This window comes from Lontra canadensis, unplaced genomic scaffold (genome assembly GCF_010015895.1).
Source record: "Lontra canadensis isolate GAN:19392208 unplaced genomic scaffold, GSC_riverotter_1.0 scaffold88, whole genome shotgun sequence".
Taxonomy (NCBI): domain Eukaryota; kingdom Metazoa; phylum Chordata; class Mammalia; order Carnivora; family Mustelidae; genus Lontra; species Lontra canadensis.
The window spans coordinates 3015493-3034068 of NW_022631082.1; the positions used below are offsets into that span (position 1 = coordinate 3015493).

An 18576-nucleotide genomic window follows, 5' to 3' on the forward strand; every position below is an offset into this window, starting at 1 on the left:
TGGCTGACCTGTTCCAGTGGTTCCAGACCCTGACCCAGGACACAGAGGAAACCATCTGACCTGGGGGAGACTGACTCCCAAACTAGCTGGGAGAGCCCCAGACACCCTGAGACATTGCCTCCTCCTTCGGCAGGACGCTTACCATGTCTATCCCCAAACCCCGGCTCCTACCTCCAGAACAGGAACTGCCGAGCCAAGAGAGTGTCTTCACACTTGTCACTAGGCTGAGCACAGAGAGAGGGTCCAAAGATCATGAGTGGGTGGGTGAGGGACAGGTAAATTGTGAAAGTAAATGGGTGAGGGAATGAATGAATGGACAGGTGAGCACGTGAGTGAGTGAGTAAATGAATAAATGAAGGCAAGAAGGACAGATGGTTGAAAGTCAAGGAGGGAGGAAGGAGGCAGAGAAGGTGGAGGAAAGGGAGAGAGGGAGGGCAGGAGGAAAAAGGGACTACCCAAAACACATATTTCAGGCAGGATGGGAACCAAGGTATGATCCCATCCCCTCCTCCCAGAGGGACACTGAGAAGTGGACCCCCTCCAAGGCCCTGGCCCAGCCTGGGAGCTGATTCAGGGACAAGCCATCTTCCCCAGACACACCCATGGTTGGTCCCAACACCCCCTTGCAGGCCTGGCCCTGCCCAGGGGAAGCCCTCAGAGGGGGACCCGGCCACTCCCCCACCCTGGAGGTCCTCTGCCCAAGGCTTGGGACTTGATGCGCAGTTTGTGGGGCAGGGAGGGCTGAGGAAGGCCCTCAGGATCGCTCCCTGGGACAGGATAGGCCATCCCAGGAGGCAGCTGCATGGGATCAGCAGTGGGTGTGAGCAACACATCGGAGGTCCCAGAGGCCTGGTAGCCAGAGGCCATGGGTGACCACAGCCCCCAGAAGGGCCTGAGCTCCGGTCTGGTCCCCCCATGCTCATCCAGGAGATGACAGCTGAAGAAGGTAGCTGGGAGGGCAGACTGCAAGGCCATGTCCATTCTCTTGGGGGTGTGGGGAACAGCGTCCTGGGGGCACCTGGGGGAAGAGGCCAGACCAGTCCACTTGTGAGCCACCAGGCAGCCCCGGCATCCTGGAACCCCAGTGTCCAAAGTGCATGGCCTCAAAAGGCAGCCATGGGAGCCAGGGAGGGAGGGGAGTGGCTCAGCCCTCGAGCCCAGCTCTCCAGTCCAGGCGGGCTCCCACAGCAGCGCCTGCAGGGGCAGGGTCCGGGAGCCAGCAATGGAGGGCAGAAGGCCAAAGCGATGCCTAAGGGCCCACAGCTCAGCCCTGAGCAGAGCATTCTCCTCCAGCAGCGCGGCCAGCCTGCTCTCGAGGGCCGCGTCATTGAGACGCCTCTTCTCCCGGGACCTCTTGGCTGCTTCGTTGTTCTTCCTCCGCTTCTCCCAGTAAACCGTGTCCTTCTTCTCTTCTGGCATGAACTCACGCTGCCGCCGCACAACCGGGCCCCTGCCCCGCAGGGTCTTGCTGCGACCCTGAGATACAACTGGGAGGCCTGAGAGACCCACGTCCATGGCCGCCTGAGGGTCCTAGGGAATAGGAGAGAGGTCTCAGACAGGAGGCAGGAAGCTGACCTGGATGACTGTCCCCCTAATTTATCCTGAGACCCCACTGTCACTGATGGGGGAGGGCACAGGTAGAGTGGGAACCCCGGTGGAGACGGGGATGGAGGTTGAGAGGGATGTAGTGGAAAGGGAAGCTGGTGGGATGATTTGGTGCCTGAGGGAGCAGCCGTGGAGGTTGCCAGAGATGCCACGTGGCTGGAAAAGGCTTAGGAGCACACCACAGTCTTTATGCAGAGCTAGTAGGGCACCCTATTCTCAGGAATATGCAAGCTCCTTCCCCCAGGGTTCTTACCGCTGAGAAAGTCAGCTGACAAGACAAGGGTTCAATTCAGTCTGAGTTCCAGGGTAAGATCCTTGGAGATTCAAAGGGATATAGAAAGAAGGCTAAACCTAGAAAGAAAGAAAGTGTGTCCATGGAGTTAAACTGAGCCAAGCTGGGGTCAGAAAATAAGCCACTATTCATCTGAACTGTGCTGAGGTTATGTCCCAAGATCTCCTCGACATGTGGCCAGAATTTTGCACCGGCCCATTCATCCGTCCACCTACCCATGCATTCAGAAGGTGATCTGTTCACCTGTTCACTCGCTCAACTGTCCATTTGTTCATCCCTCTACCCACCTACTTAACCAACTCGTCATCCATCCATTTATCCACTCAATGACCCATCCGCCATCTTGTTTGTCCATCCATCCACTCAGTCAAACATCCACCTGTCCCCCATCCAATTACAGAATCATCTACACATCTACCGTCCACATGCTCATCCACCTAACTGTCCAGTCACTGTAGATTCATTTTGAAAAATAATATTTTGCCTACAGGTAGCAAATAAAAAGTAGACAAACTGGACTCCATAAAAAAAAATCTTAAATTTTGTGGATCAAAAGATACTGCCCATAAGGTAAAAAGATAACCCACAGAATGGGAGAAGATATTTGCAAATCATATGTCTGGTAAGGGATTAATATCCCAGAACATACAGAGAACTCCTACAACTCAGCAAAAACAAAAACAAAAACAAAAACAAACAAACAAACAAACAAAAAACCACACCTCAATTCTAAAATTATCACAGAGCTGGAATAGGTCCATAAGCAGAAAGATGCTCAACATCACTTATCATTATGGAAATGTAAATCAAAACTATAATGAGATACCACCTCACATCCATTCGGATGATTACCATCAAAACAAGACAGAAAATAGCAGATGTTGGCCAGGAAGTGAAGAAATCAGAACCCTCGTGCACTGTTGGTAGAAATGTAAAACGGCACAGCCATTGTGGAAAACAGTATGGTGGTTCCCCCCAAAAAAAACAAAAATAGAATTACCCTATAATCTAGGAATTCTATGCTTGGGTATTGCAGGAATACCCAAGAGAATTGAAAGCAGGGTCTCAAGGAAGTATTTGTCTACCTCTGTTCATAGCAGAATTATCCATGATAGCCAAGAGATGGAAGCAACCCAAGTGTCGGTTGACAGATGAATAAATAAGCAAAATAGTGTCCATCCATACAATGGACCATGATTCAGCCTTAAAAAGGAAGACCATTCTGACACCTGCTACAATGTGGATAGACCTTGAGGACATGGGCTCGGTGAAATAAGGCAGCCACAAAAAGACAAATGTTGTAGGGTGATACTCAGAAGAGGTACTTGGAGTAGTCAAAATCTTAAAGACAGAAAGTAGAACAGCGGATGCCAGGAGCTGAGGGGAGAGAAAAATGGGGAGTTATGATTCAATGGGTACAGAGTTTCCAGCTTACAAGTGTATGGGGAATGGGTAGTAGCGAGAGTTGCATAACAATGGAAATGCATTTAAAATCCCTGAACTGTATACTTAAAAATGGTTAAAACGGTAAATGTTATTATGTGTATTTTACCACAATAAGAATTTTTAATAATATACTAATGTAACTTTACTGAGTGCCAAGCATCTTGCCGTCCATATATTCATTCATTGGTCTCCCTCCCTCCACCCTCAACTCACCCATTCCTTCAACCATCCAATAACTCTCCTGCACCCCATGCCAGCCAGCCTGTCACAAGTCCATTCATTCATGTCTATATTTATCCATGGGTCCATCCATCCACCCAACCACCAAAGATCAGTCCATGAGAACTTGCCATGTACCTAGTTTTGAAGAAGCAGAACATGAAAAGCAGCGGTGGAAAAAAAAGAATCAAAATCACGAGACTCCAAGCTCCTGGGATTGGGAGTTAGAAAAGATGCCTCGGGTCCCAGGGATACTCCAAGAATGGGGGAACACCTCCTTAGCCTCCGCTCAGTTTCTCATATTGGTTTTCCTGAAAATTCTAACACAGGGTAGGCTCTATCAACCTCCTGAGTTCCCTGAATCTAGGATGTCCTCACCTTTCATGATCCTGATACGAAACAGGTGGAGAGAAAAAGAGAAACCCCAGAGCAATCAGGGGATTCTGCCTGAGAAGTCATGATAGGCTCCAAGAAAGAGTAGACATTGAGAGCCTGGCATCCTATGACTAACCTTCATGAGGGCGTGCATATATGTCTTTGTCTACCACTGTATCTCCGGTGCCAAGCATTGTGCTTATAGACAGTAGGTAGTAAATAAACACTGTTGAATGAATGAATGAACGGACAGACGAATAAAAAGAAGACTTTGGGGCCGCTGGGTGACTCAGTGGGTTAAGCCTCTGCCTTCGGCTCAGGTCATGATCCCAGGGTCCTGAGATAGAGCCTTGCATCGGGTTCTCTGCTCAGCAGGGAGCCTGCTTCCCCCTCTCTCTCTGCCTGTCTCTCTGCCTACTTGTGGTCTCTGTCTGTCAAATAAATAAATAAAATCTTTAAAAAAAAGAAAACAGGACTTTGTTCACAGATAGAAAATATTTGGCCCTCCTAAAATAAGACAAAATCAGAGAGAGAGAGACAAACCATAAGAGATTCTTGATCATAGGAAACAAGCTGAGGGTTGCTGGAGGGGAGGTGGAAGGGGGATTGGGTAACTGGGTGATGGGCATTAAGGAGGGCACTTGATGTAATGAGCAATGGGTGTTACATGCAACTGATGAATCACTAAACTTACCTCTACCTCTGAAAGAAAGAAAGAACGAAAGAACGAAAGAAAGAAAGAGGAAGGAAGGAAGGAAGGAAGGAAGGAAGGAAGGAAGGAAGGGAGGAAAGGGGAGGGAAGAAGTAAGAAAGGGAGGAAAGAAGGAAAAGAAAGAGGGAGGGAGAGGGGGAGGAAGGAAGGAAGGAAGGAAAAGGGAGAAAGAAAGGAAAAGAAAGAGGAAGGGAGAGAGGGAAGAAGGAAGGAAGGAAAGGAGGGAGGGAGGAAGGAAATAAATGTTTGGCTCTCCTTTTAACTGCCAGTTGAAAACTGTGAAACCTATCACATTTCCCTTTTTGCTCTGGCCACCAAGAAACTTAGCACTCAGTTTTAAGATAAACTGTAATAGGGGCGCCTGGGTGGGTCAGTGGTTAAAACCTCTGCCTTCGGCTCAGGTCATGATCCCAGGGTCCTGGGATCGAGCCCCACATCGGGCTCTCTGCTCAGTGCAGAGCCTGCTTCTCTCTCTCTCTCTCTGCCTGCTTCTCTGCCTACTTGTGTTCTCTGTCTGTCAAATAAATAAATAAAATCTTAAAAAAAAAAAGATAAACTGTAATAGCCTTCTTGATTGGGAAAGCAGTTTTTCTTCTCCAGCGTTATTATTTGAATTTAGTCTTTTGCTCTGTGCTAACAATGCCTGGGCTTAGTGTCTGTGGCTGCATAAGGTCATTCAGATCACATATAAAAGAGAACTGAGGCATAAACCATCAAAAAACAAAATTCCTCAGAACTCTGACCATGATTCTAAGTCCACATTTCCCAAAGTATGTTGTCAGGAACCCCAGTGCCAAGGGTTCTCTGCCAAAAGAACAAAGAAAAATACAATGCATGTGAGAAATACTGCATATTTTATTCCCTATGTAAGAACAATTAAAGGCTCTGAGAAGTCCTGCAAAAAAAAAAACCACATATTTACCCTTGTTTGATTTAAAGGTTCTCAAATTTTTTTACCCACAAAATATTTACTTCACATAATACCTTGGGATGCATGTTTATTCACTCATTCATACAACAGAGTGCCAGGTCTTACAATGGCTACTAAAGCAATAGAGGAAAATCAAGCAACCCCCTGACTTCACAAAGCCCACAGTCTCTTGGTAAAGGTGAGTGAGATGATAATGGAAAATATAGGCTCAGAGAGGGTCTGTTATCTGCCCCAGTCACACAATAATTAAGTGGCAGAACAAGGATTTGAACCCAATCTAATGTGTGGGTCCATTCTGTTTACAGCTCTGAGGGGTTGCTATGTCTGGCAATCATGGCTGGGCTTGGAGAAAAAGGCCTTGTGGGGCTCTGCAGTCACCTGAGTGGCCAAGAAGTCCTAGTCACTAGAGGGACTCCTGTGCCAGTGCCTGAACCCTCTCTGAGAAATCCTGGTTCCTGGGGGGACTCCAGCACCAAGACCTAAAACCCCCTCTGAAGCCCAACAGGCATCTGGGGCCACCTGCCCACCTGCTGGTGCTTGCTACACTGGGGGGCAGCCCCACACTGGCCCATGTCACATGGGCTAGAGAAGCATCTGCAGTGTGTGGACCCTGGTCCACAGGAGCCAGGTGGGGAGCAGCCCTGGGTTCGCACCTTGCTACTACTCACTCCTGGGCTTTGTTCTTGGCAGCCAGAGGAACTAACACAACCTTGTTCAGGAGGCCAAGTTCACTGACCCCTTCCAGACGTCTGAGGCCACCCCACCTTCTAGCGGGAATGTATCATCGTGCTGACGGAGAAGAAAACCAAGGCTCAGGAGCTTACATAGCTGGCCTGGGATTACTCAGCAATTTCACACATAAGCCTGGCATTCCCTCCCATCCTTTCCTGCCAAAAAGGTGAGGACCATCACTGACTCCAGCCCCAGAGCCACTACTGACACCCCTGGCATCCTCCTCTCCTGGCCCCATTCATGCCACCTCCTACCAATTCCCCATCCACATGTTGCATGCTTCCTCTCCAGGCTCTCCACAGCCCTGGCTGCTGGCCAAGCATTTCCTAGCCCACCTGCCCCCCCACTCACCTCCACCCTGGTCTCTCCAAATCCACCAACAGCCCAGAGGACTCTTTTCAAAACCCTACTTATCCTCAGCTTGGAAATCTCTGGGGTGTGCTTATGAAAGTGTCAGCATCTTGAACTCTTGAAAACAGTGCTCACGTGCACCTTGGTTCACCCCCTGGTCCACCCTGGGGCCGGGGAGTAAACCGAGGAAGACGCTGCGTGAATGGTTTTTGGCAAGAACTGATGAATGTATGAGTGAGTATCTGAATAAATTAATGAGTAAAATGCAAGTGAATGAATGAGTAAGCAGAGGAAGTAATGCTCGAGGGTCAGGGGCCCTGAGTGGGGTACAGTAACCCTGATCAAATCCTCTCTACCCACTAAGGGGCTGGGCCTGGGCCTTCCACTGCCCAGAAAGCTCATCTGAGCCCCAACTAAGACAAAACCTTAAACAGGCTCTCACTCAGAGTGCCTTGTCCCACCCGTCACTGCATCCTCCTGCTGCCCACCTGGCCCTGTCCAGGGGACCCCAGATGGTGTCCTGACCACCGTTCCAACTTCAAGGATGTTGGCAAGAGCCCAGGAGTTGATGTGCATTGTGGAACACATCCCAGGGCCCTGGGGCCAGCATCCAAAGGCACCATCCTGGCTCAGGGAGAGAGGGTAGAAGAGAAGGGGCCAAATGAACTAGAAAGGGAGGGGACGAAGCACAGGGGTCCTCTAAGACTAAGTCAAAACCAGCTGATGGCCAAAGAAGGCAACAAGGGCTGGCGGTCAGGTAGAGGAGGGGAGGGGGGCTCTTGCGCCAAGCCAATGAAGTAGACGAGGGCTAGTCTCACTGTGCAGCTCCCTTCCTGAGTCCCCCCTCCCTGTGGCTTGGCCCGAACCCCCCCTAACCACGACCCCCCACCTCCACAGGAACCCAAATGGAGATGGGGCAGTAGATAGCTCAGTTGCCTGAATTTATTTAGAGAAGAGGCAGCGAGGGCTGGGCTGGGCCTTCCTGTGGTCGCTGAGGAAGCACTTAATGGAAAGCAGTAAGTCAGGGGCACTCCTATGCAGAAGCCCGCAGCAGCGGCAAATAAGGAAACAGGAAAATGGTCTCCCCCAGAGACGGCCCTGGCCAGTTCCACCCCAGCCCCATCAGCCTCCACAGCCCCCCTGACCGTTGGCCATCAAAGCTCTACTTGGTTTTCTGGAGTGACGGGGAGCTCATTCACTGCAAGTCAAGGCACTGCCGGGCTGCATGAACTCTCACAAGCAAGGTTTTCCTGGAATGGAGCTAATACCCACCTTCAGCAGACCTTTCCTTCTTAGAACTCATCCCCTCCGCTAGTGAAAAACTCCTCCCTTTGGCCCCTAAATGCTCTGAGAAGTTGATGGATTGATGCTCACATCCCCCCAGCCCCTACTCCAGTCTGCTTTCCTCAAGGAAAGCAGCTATCTGTTCAGTACCTACTATATGCCAGACACAAACAGTGTCCCACTTTGCACTTATCAGCACTCAGAGAACAAAGTTTGGAGCTCACAACTTTCTAACACACCAGGTTAAACCTTCCCCGCTTTCCCCACTCCTTCCACCAAAGACACAGTTTTGAGTTCATTTAGTACCTCTGACCAGCGTCCACAGAGGAAAAAAGGATCCAGAGAACCACACAGCAAACAATGGGACAAGGCTGAGATGAGCACCCAGGCTGCTGGGATGTTGCGATGGATGGACCGAGTTAAGACCTTAAGCTTGCTTGAACTGGGTTCAAATCCTCCTTTCTAGCTAAGTGTGCTTGGGCACATCAATTCACCTCTATGAGCTCCCAGTGCCTCCTCTAAAATGAAGATAATAGTAGTACCTACTTCATTGGTTGTGTAAAGAATAAGTGAGATCCTGGGTGTTAAAAGCCGGTACATAATAATAGTAAACGAGCCACGTGGCTACTTTTTATTCGATGGTGGTGGTGGTGGTGGTTTTGTATTAGAGCCCTCTTCCACTAGGTCTTCTGCTGAGGTGCTCCCATCCTTATTTATGTTGAAAATACCTGTGAAAACCTTCGGAGACCACTCAACACACTGATCAGTTTACAGATAACAAAAGTGGACTTCCTTTCAACATGGCGGACCAAGTACACACTGAGACCTTCCCACTCCTCCTCAAGCACTTAGAAATGACAGGAAAATACTAACTTGAATGAGGGAAAAAAGAAGTGCCCTATGACAAGGGTATGCCCACCCATGTAGGTACAGGGCCCCTAATATTTGAGATCAAAAGCACACATTCTTAAGAGACTCTCACCAATGAGAAATAACCCAAAGAGATGAGGAATTCATGAAGTTCCCACAAAGTCTCCAAATGGGAGAATTTACATCAGAGGAAATAGAGATCATTGGCACAATCTGAAAGGAGTTTTGCAATGAATAGATTGAGGGACTCAAAAAGATAAAGGATGGGGGACACCTGAGTAGCATGACCTTCGGCTCAGGTCATGATCTCAGGGTCCTAGGATCGAGCCCCGAATCGGGCTCCCTGCTTAGCAGGGAGCCTGCTTCCTCTTCTCTCTCTGCCTGCCTCTCTGCCTACTTGTGATCTCTCTGTCAATTAAATAAATAAAATCTTTAAAAAAGAATGATGGAATAATAGCCCTAAAACAAGAGCAGGGGTTATGAAACAAAAATAGATTTTTTTTTAAAGAACCAGTCAGAGCTCAGATATGAAAAATATAGTTGTTAGAAAACATAAGAAATGAGTTGTCTACCAGAAGGGGAAACCAAGACCAAGAACTGGTAATGGGAATTTTATTGGTAGTGATGGACCCAGAACAAGGAGCCCAGATTTTAGAAGACCAGAACTAAAGTCAAACTCAGGAGCTAACCCTTGGGGCCATTTGTGAAAACCCTCTTCAAATGTGTCCTGTGATTCCTCCCTCTCCCCACCTTGTTTTTTTTTCCTTTTTCCCCTGTATTTTAATGTCACTACTGAGCTGGACTCCATAGTTCCTCCCTAACAAAGAACAGAGCTTTCCTCCCCTGACTAGTCAGGTGGGAAAATGAGTATGGAGAAATGGCCAGTGTTCTCCTCCAAAATTAGAATTGAATTAAACAGAATCTGAATGTTAAGGAAAAGAGTTGACTGAGTAAAACTGAGAGAAATAGCCAATACTGGCCATGGGATGCTGGACAGATGGCTTAACATCTCTGAGCCTCAGGTTCCTTGACTATAAAATGGGCTCAAGGGCCCATGTCACATGCAGATGTTCTAAGAATTAAATAGAAAGTTGTATATACAAGACACCTGGCATATCCAGGGGATCTCACAAGGAACATCTCCCTGGAGCTCAGCAACACTTTTTTTAGCCCATAGAAACCCCACATGAGGACAAAGCTCCAGTCACTTGAGCCACAAACAGAGGAGAGAAACTTAAAACTTTGAAAGGACAAAAAAAAAGGTGAGAAAAAAAGATGAATCAAAGGAGAGAGGGTAGGCTGACTTACAAATCCCCCACCTACGTGGTCAGAGGGCAGCCCACAAGCTTTCCCTTTGCTCTGTGCTATGAGGGGAACTAAAAATGACCACAAACTCTCCAGTGGGTGTAAGGCTTCTTAATACTCACAGGCAAGAGATGACATTTGTGTGGTCAATGCACATCTGGAAAAAGTGTTCACCCCCTTCCCTGACAAGAGAAATGCTCATATGTTTTCATCTACACAATGAGATACCAGTTTTTTTCTGGCTGAAATAGGCAAAGATTTAAAAATAATAAAACCTAATGCTAGCAAGGATGCAGTGAGATGGGCACTTGTGTATCTAGAGGGTGAAGGTATAAACTGCTTCCTGGAAAAGCAATTAAGTAAAATGAAACAAAGTTAGACTCACACCCTGTTTGAGGAATGACGATAACACACTTCTCTCCCACCTGGATCATTGTTCCAGCCATCTCGTTAATCTGGCCTCAGGAGCCCCTGTGTCCCTCCTCAAACACACCATTCCAGCCTCTTTTGTTTCCTGAAGAGATGTTCTCTCACCTCCACATGCTGTCCCTTCTGTCTTGAAGATTCTTCCACTTCTCTCACCTTCCCCAACCAAATCTTACTCATTCTTCAGGATTGGGTGTAGATGTTACCTCCTACAGCAAGCCCACCAAACTGACCCCTCTCAGCTAGGCCAGGAGCCTCTTCTGGGCTTCCAGCATCCTCTGGGTTTCCTCCATCAATTCAGTGATCACTCTGGGTCTGTGTGCCCCCGTCCACAGATCTCCAAAATAGGTACTCGAAACAATAGGAATGAAATATTTGAAGAAGAGGGTGTGCTCTGTGTGATCCCAGAAGGTTGAGCCAGGACCACAGATTAGGGGACAGAGAGGCAGGTTGGAGTAAGGGTCTGAAATTTTCTAGAGGTGCCCGGGTGGCTTAGTTGGTTAGGTGTCCAACTCAAGTCATGATCTCGGGGCCATGAGATTAGCTCCACATCAGTCTCCATGCTGAGCATGGAACCTGCTTAGGATTCTCTCTCTCTCTCTCTCTCTCTCTGCCCCATCCCCCCTACTTGTGAGCTCTTTTATTCTCTCTCTCTCTCAAAATACTAATACTAATGAATTTCCTAGGAATTCCAGCTCACTAACCCAGCAGAAACCACCTCGTGAAGTAATGAGCTGCCCATCACAGGAGGTGTGCAAGAAGGTGGTTGGAAACCACTTCTCTTGCTCTGACTTCTCCACTCCTCTCTGTCCAGATTCAGGGATGAAGAAGATGCTGTCCTCCCCAAGTTATTCTACGTGGCTTTCCTCTGACTCAGAAGACTGCCCAGTGAGGCCTGTGGACCCACAGAGGCTGTTCCCACGGAGCTGGTACAGCCCAGCCCATTCCTCAGAAAGGCCACAGAGTCCCAAGAGGCTACACTCTCACGGGGCTGGGGGAGCCTGATGGAGGCTTCGGGCCCTCTCACTCTGAGAAAACCCCTGCCTCATAAAAGCCCCAGTGAAACCGACCTCTAAAACCGAGAACCCTCTGTGGGAACTCAGATTTCAAGGGGAAAATGCAAGGCACTCTGGGACTGCGGCAGGCCCTACCCCTCCCCTCTGCCCCCTCCCGGGGCCCATGGAGAGGAAGCCGTTGGTACCTCTGTGCCCAACCCACAAGCCCAGCTAGAGTCCCAGATCCCGATTCAGACTGATAGGCAGGAAGGGGGTGGGGCAGGCGACAGGTTGTCCACCATCCCGGCTGTGATAATGACACACTGCATGACCTTAGACAGGGGCCAGATGCTCTCCCAGCTTCAGTCTTTTCACTGTCAAAGGGGTACAAGATTGGTGCCTGGGTCGGTAAGGAGCCCAGGTACATGCTTAGTCGCAAAACATCGCAGGTGTTTTGTTCTTGAATTCCCTGAGCTAATAGAAATTGATCTCCTGAAACTGACCAAGAACAAAATTCATCTCCAGGAACCTTAAGTCCTCAGCTCCCGGCCACAAACACCCCTCAGGCTCCACCTCCCCCTCTACCCAGCCCAAACCAGGACAACCCACAAATGAGAAGAGCCTCAGATCCTTGGGGGCCCCGGCAGACTGGGGTCCAACTGCCTGGGGGACATTCGAGGTCCCCTAACCAGCCTGGGGGTAGTGTCACCAGGTAGGAGTAAGGGCATCTGGCACCAATCACCACCCACGCCAAGGAAAACAGTTCAGAGGTGTCCCCTATCCATCCAAGTCCAGGACCCAGCCAGCCCCTATTCCCACTCAGGCCCTGGGTCTCTCTTCCAGGGACCTGAGTCCCCAAAGCGTCTCCTCTCTGCACTCCCAACACTCCAGACACGGTCCAGCTTCCCAGCTTTTGCACAGGCTGTTCCCACCCCCTGGAATGCTGTTCCTCCTGATACTCACGTATGATTGGGCCCTCCCTCACCATCTCCAGGTCTCTCCTCCTTGGCAAGGTCTGTCCTGACCCGGAGGCTGAGTCACCACACACACACAGCCCTCCATTGTCTCTCCTTATCCTGCTTAGTGTTCATTTAGGGCACTTACCACCCCCTTGCTTTTTAGAGACTGACTGATTGGTTTGCTTGATGCTGTCTCTGCCACTAGAATGCTAGCCCCCGAGGGCAGGGACAGCCCCTCTCCGTGTCCCCCGTGCCTAGAGCAGCACCTGACACACAGTAGGTGCTTAATAACTATTTGTTGAGTGAACAAATGAAGAAATGAATGTGAACAATGTCAATTCTCACAACTTCCCTGGAAGGCAGTTTCGCCCCCTTTTGCCACAGAGGCTCAGGGAGGTCCCACGGCTGACCACCCAGCTGGTCACAGGTGGGCTTAGAACCTGGGGAGCTGGGCCCAGAGCCCGTCCTCTGAAGACCTGAGATACAGCCAGGTCTTAAAGGCACCTGGACAGCAGGACACAGCTCACAGCTCCATATTCAGCGCCCAGGGAGCCCCAGGGCCTCGGGCTTCTTTCGGTGAAATAGGCCCAGGGCACTGAGAGAAAGAGCTTCCGGCTGTGGGAGCCCTGCCCTGGCTGTCCCTCCTCCGTCCCCCGGAAATGCACTTAAAGAAACATCCCACTTTCCCTGCCCCCACCCCACTCCTGGAATACACCACGGTTCCCAGAGCGAGACGGAGCCTGGACCCCGTGACTTCTTTGGGGACCTGAAACATCCAGTGGCCTCACCCAAACCTCTTCTGGGTTCCCAGCTCTGCCTGTGCCAAGCACTTTACAGACACTATCTACCAGAAGGATCTTTTCACCACATAGATTATGCCACGTTCCCGCCCAAAACCCTCAGCAGATCAAGAACATGCTCCTTTGCCCAACTCATGGAGCCCCCCACCCCGCACAGTTCCCACAGGGCTGGTCCCTTCTGTGCTCCAACCACTGGGACTCACCACAGGGCCTTTGTACCTACAGACCTGCTGCTTGGACCCCTCCCCTGGGTTCCTCGTTCTCATCCTCTGATTTCAACTCCTCTGAGAAGCCCTCCAGAACTCCCCAGGTGCCCCTACTCTGCACTTACTGAACATCAGGTGTTTCCACTTCTGAGCATTTACTAACCAAGAAATTTTACATTCACTCATGTAACTCAGTGACTAACAGCTCTCTTTCTCCAATGAGGCCAAGACCTGTGTTTCTCCTCCCCAGTATAGCTCCACGCCAGGGCCTGGCACGTAGTAGATGCTCAATAAATGTTTGAACAAATGATTGTGTTGGATCCCATATCACCCGCAGTCTCCCATTCTACAGGTGAGGAAACTGAGGCTAGCTCCCGACTCCTGTTCTGCACTGCCTCTCCTCGATGTCCCACAACCAGCCTCCTACCCCACCTCCAGCTCTAGGGCACTGGTTCGGATGTTTGTTAATGTTTGGGGACACACTCAGTTGTCATGGCAAGGGAAGCAGATTACTGGCATCTAGTGGGTAAAGCCCAGGGATGCTGCCCACACATCCAGTGCCCAGGACAAAGGATTACCCAGCGTGCGGAAGAGAAACCCTGCTTTAGGAGAAGTGCCCACATCCTAGCCCGATTGATAAAGACCAGCTAGGCCTGGTCCCAGGGGGCCCTGTAATCAGAATCAGTGGGTGTGGTGACACGAGATCCCATGATAGATTTCACCTGGATCCAGCTGCCCCGTTTCAGCTATTAAAAAAAAAAAAAAAAAGGCACCATCAAAAGACACTAACCACAAAGCAAAAAGGTGACCAACAGAATGGAAGAAAATATCAGCAAATCATAGATCTCAAAAGGGATTAATATCCAGAATATATAAAAAATACCTATAGCTCAGCAATAACGACCAAAAAAAAAAAAAAAAACCAACCTTAATTAAAATTGAGCAAAAAGCTTGAACAGACATTTCTCCAAAGAAGATATCTAATCAGCCATTAAGTCCGTGACAAGAGGTTCAATGTCACTCATCACTCGGGAGGACAACTGGCCCTCGGACAGTGCGGGTTTGGACTGTACAGGCCCCCTCACACGCGGGTTCCTTCATAAACACCATCCGGGACAGTCAGTGCATTTTCTCTTCCTTGTGATTTCCTTAACAACACTGTCTTCTCTCTGGCTGACCTCACTGTCAGAAAACAGCCCATGATCCATGCAAACACACAAAATAGTCTTTCATCGACTGTTCATGTCCTCATGGAGGCTGCCGGTCAACAGCAGGCTGGTTGTAGGTTTTGGAGAGTCAAAGGTGATGTACAGATTTTTGACTTGCAGGGGTTTGCACCCCCAGTCCCTGTGTTCAAGCATCAACAGTACGATGAGATACAGCCTTACACACATGAGGACACTACTATCAAAAAAAGGAAAAACAAAATAAAAGCAAAAACAAAACAAAACCAGAAAATCAACAATGCTGGCAAGCATGTGGTGAAACTGGAATCTTCACACACTGTTGGTGGAAATATAAAATGGCACAGCCCTTCACTATGGAAAACAGGATGGGGATTCCTCAAAAACTTAAAAATGAAACTACCATATGATCCAGCAGTTCCATTTGTGGGTCTACACCCCAGAGAACTCAAAGCAGGGATTCAAAGAGCTGTGGGCACACCCATGTTCACAGCAGAATGATTCACAGCAGCTACAACATGGAAGCAGCCACAGCATCCATCAGGACATGAACAGATCAACACAATGTGCTCCGTCTACACAACGGAACATTCAGCCTAAAAAAGAGGGCCGTTCTGACACCTGCTACGACACAGATGGGCCTTGAGGACCTTTTGTTCAGTGAAATAAGCCAGTCACAAAAAGACAAATGCTGTATAAACCCGCTGATATGAGGTCCCCAAAGTGGAGATGTGGACAGAAGGTAGATGGTGGGCACCAGGGGCTGGGGGGTTGGGGGGGGCTGGGAGTTAGGATTTAAGGGGGACAGAGATTCAGTTTGGAAAGGTGAGAAAGTTCTGGAGACGGATACTGGTGACAGTCACACAACATTATGGATGTATTTAATACCCCTGGGCTGTATACCTAAACATGGTTAGGATGGCAAATTTTATGTTATGTATATTTTACCGAAGTGGAAAAAAAAAAAAAAAAGAAGAAAACACTGTGCAAGTGGCCCTGTCTGAAGCATGGGCTGGCATGTCTGCAGAACCCAAGACACGTCCAGCCTTCCAGGGTCCCCGCCTCCCATAGGGTAAAAGCCCAAGTCCTCCCCAAAACCCAAAAGTTCCTACACAACCTGCTCCATTCCCTCCCTGCCCTCCTGCCTTCCTGTCTCCCCACTCCTCACTCCACTTGGGCCACAAGGGCCTCTTTATTCTTCCTCCAACACACCTGACCCAGTCTTACCCCAGGGCCTTTGCACAGGGTGTGTTCTCCCATTTCAATATCTGCATGGCCGATCCCCTCTGTCAATGTCCATCAGCCTTTATGCAGGACAGAGTTTTTGCAGCCACCCAACCCCTCCACATCAGACTTGAAGTTTGGGGAGCAAGGCCTGACCTAGACAGTGGGTAGTCTCTGAGACACTGATGTGTCTCACCTGCTCTTCCCATCTGAGCATGGCCCAGAGGCCCCCAGGAACCTGCTGCTGCCAGATGGTGGGCACAAAGCAATCGTTCAATAAACACATGAGTAAAAGTGCATTATGGAGGGACAGGGAAGAGAGACAGAGAAGAGAAAGAGATACAGACAGAAACAGAAAAGGCAGGAAGGGCAGACAGGGAAAGAGAGAGAGAGGCCAGCAGAGAGAGAGAGAGAGAGAGCAGATTGCCCCTAACCCATGAACTGCAGCCCCCCCACACATGACAGACCCCAGCAGACAACAGCCAGAGGTCTGTAACCACCACTGTCTGCAGCAAATGCTCACTCCCATCCTCAGGGCCCCTGGGACCTCACAGCACTTACACTGGACCCCAACAACCCCCAAATCTTTACCTCCAGTTCACCCCACAATAGTCAGGCCCCACAACACATAGACCCTGAGGACAAACACACAAGGTCTGCACAGCAGCTGGACCCATCTAACCACCACATCCCGGAACACTGTGGGACCCCCCTCCCATGACAAACCCAGCCCTCCCCTACAGACAGACCCCTAGACAACCACACCACAGCAGACCTTCCCAAGTCCCCATGCACCCTATTCTGAGACCTCAGCCTTCCATCCAGTGCCCCCCTGACACACACACCCCAGTGGGTGTAGTCACCCATAATGACTGGCACTATCAAGGCCATTTTGGGGTTCCAGAAAGCCTGAGCTTTTCACCCCTAAGTGCTGACCAGGCAACAGCATCTGTCCTCAGCCTCCTGATGTAGGGGATGGGGCCAGGTATGGACGCAACACCCAAAGAAGGAGCAGAGAGGAGGGCGGAAGCCAGGAGAGAAGGCAGCAGAGCTGGGATGCACAGGGAAGGTGGGCTTTGCAGGCAGTGGGCCGCAGAGAGAAGGCAGTTGCTGGAGGGCCCCCCAAAACAGATGCAGGCATTGGGGGCCGAAGCCAGATGCTCCCACCCACCGCTGTGTGAGGACTGACCCTGGCCACCACCCCACTACCCAGCCCTTCCTGTCCCATCCCCAGGGCCACGCCGGGTCTCCCTCAGGGCAGGGGTGTCCGAGGAGACAGAGCCCAAGAGGGGAGAGGACAGGCCCTTCCGAGTCAGACAGAGGTCTGTTCTTCCTTGCCCAACCCGGAGCGGAGCTTAGATGAGGCCACAGAGATGTGACAGACAGAGACAAAGAGACACACAGGTAGGGAGACACACAGAGAGAATCCCAAAGAGAGCCAGAGACCCTGAGACACAGGGAGAGACACAGAGAGAGAGAGCTGGGGCAGGAAAGCTGGAGGGAGCAGAAAAGACTGAGACAGCATGAGAGCCACAAGGACAGGGGACGGGCAGGGGAGGGGGTGGAGGTCTGGGTGAGGGTCCCCGAGGGTCCCCTGGAGCCCTGGCTGTCGGGCAGCCCAGGCGGGCCTCTACCTGCACACGGGGCTCACTTCCCAGATCGCTGTTTCCCCAGTAAGTCCTGCGTGAGCCACGAGCCGCCACACGTCAGCTGCGCGGGGCCTCCAGACGCCTCCGCGGTGGAGGGAGTCACCAGCGCTTCCGTAGAAGCAACACCCCGGCCCCCAGTCTGTAGCTCGTGGCTTTCCCTGCAGAGCTGTCCCCCCCACACACACACACCTGAGGTCTGCCTGGGGAGCAGGTGCTGTGGGCTGGCTCCAACTCAGGGGGGTCACTGGGGTGCAAACAGCCCCAGCAGGAGGTCTTAAAGGGAGGCGGACCTGCTGGCCTCACCACTGGGGGCCCAGAAAGGTGCGGGGTGGGGGTGGGGGGGTCTGGATGGCCAAAGCTGGAACATCTCATTCCATCCCCCTGAAGCCCTTCCAGAAAGATCAGAGGAGCAAAAGGAAGGGTCCCTTTCTCCCCTTCCCCGTGAGGATGCTCTCCTGCTCAATGCCTTCTGTAGCTCCTCGTTGCCTTTCAGATTTTCTAATCCTTGCCCTGGACATACCCTCTCTTCCCAGGCTACCCAGCAGAGGAAACAAGCCCAGAGCATTTTGGAATGTGTCCACAGGGGAAAGTGAGGCCCAGTCCTTAACTGCAATATGAGTTTTCTGAGTGGACATCAGGAAATGAGGATGGAAGGTATTCCAGGCAGAGGGAACAGCACATGCAAAGGCTTGGAGGTCAGGCCCGCAAGGATGTGCTCGGGCGGAGCCTGGGAGAGATGGTCGGAGCTGCTTGGAGGAGAGCCCTCGCACTTGGTCCCTGGACGTGAACAGCCTGCAGGGGCAGGATGGGGGGCTGGAGGTGAAGAGGAGCCTGAGGCACGCCCCATGTGCTGTGCCCCCCGCCCCCACCGGCATCCCACCCCTTCCCCGCCGGATTTGAGGAAGATTGACGCGGAGATGGGATTGAGCAGGCCTTGATTTGGGGACAGTGGCACCTGGTGGGCACGGTGTGGAACTGCACCCTCCTTCGTGGGTTCATTCTGCGGACGTA

At 50.8% G+C, this 18576-nt stretch overlaps 1 protein-coding gene across 3 annotated transcripts; it reads right to left on the reverse strand.

Annotated features, from left to right (window-relative positions):
- Positions 1–503: 503 nt before the first annotated feature.
- Positions 504–18252, reverse strand: NFILZ (NFIL3 like basic leucine zipper). Of its 3 annotated transcripts, none has more exons than XM_032883501.1 (3): positions 18174–18252; positions 1859–1956; positions 504–1530 (listed from the first exon to the last, which is right to left on the reverse strand). In XM_032883501.1, exon 3 carries the CDS (start codon positions 1513–1515, stop codon positions 655–657), a length of 861 nt encoding a protein of 286 aa, XP_032739392.1. In that variant the 5' UTR covers positions 1516–1530; positions 1859–1956; positions 18174–18252; the 3' UTR covers positions 504–654. The 3 variants fall into 3 exon arrangements, with proteins under 3 accessions (XP_032739392.1, XP_032739391.1, XP_032739390.1); XM_032883500.1 differs by lacking the exon at positions 18174–18252 and adding an exon at positions 17755–17792; XM_032883499.1 differs by lacking the exon at positions 18174–18252 and adding an exon at positions 17551–17725.
- Positions 18253–18576: the final 324 nt, after the last annotated feature.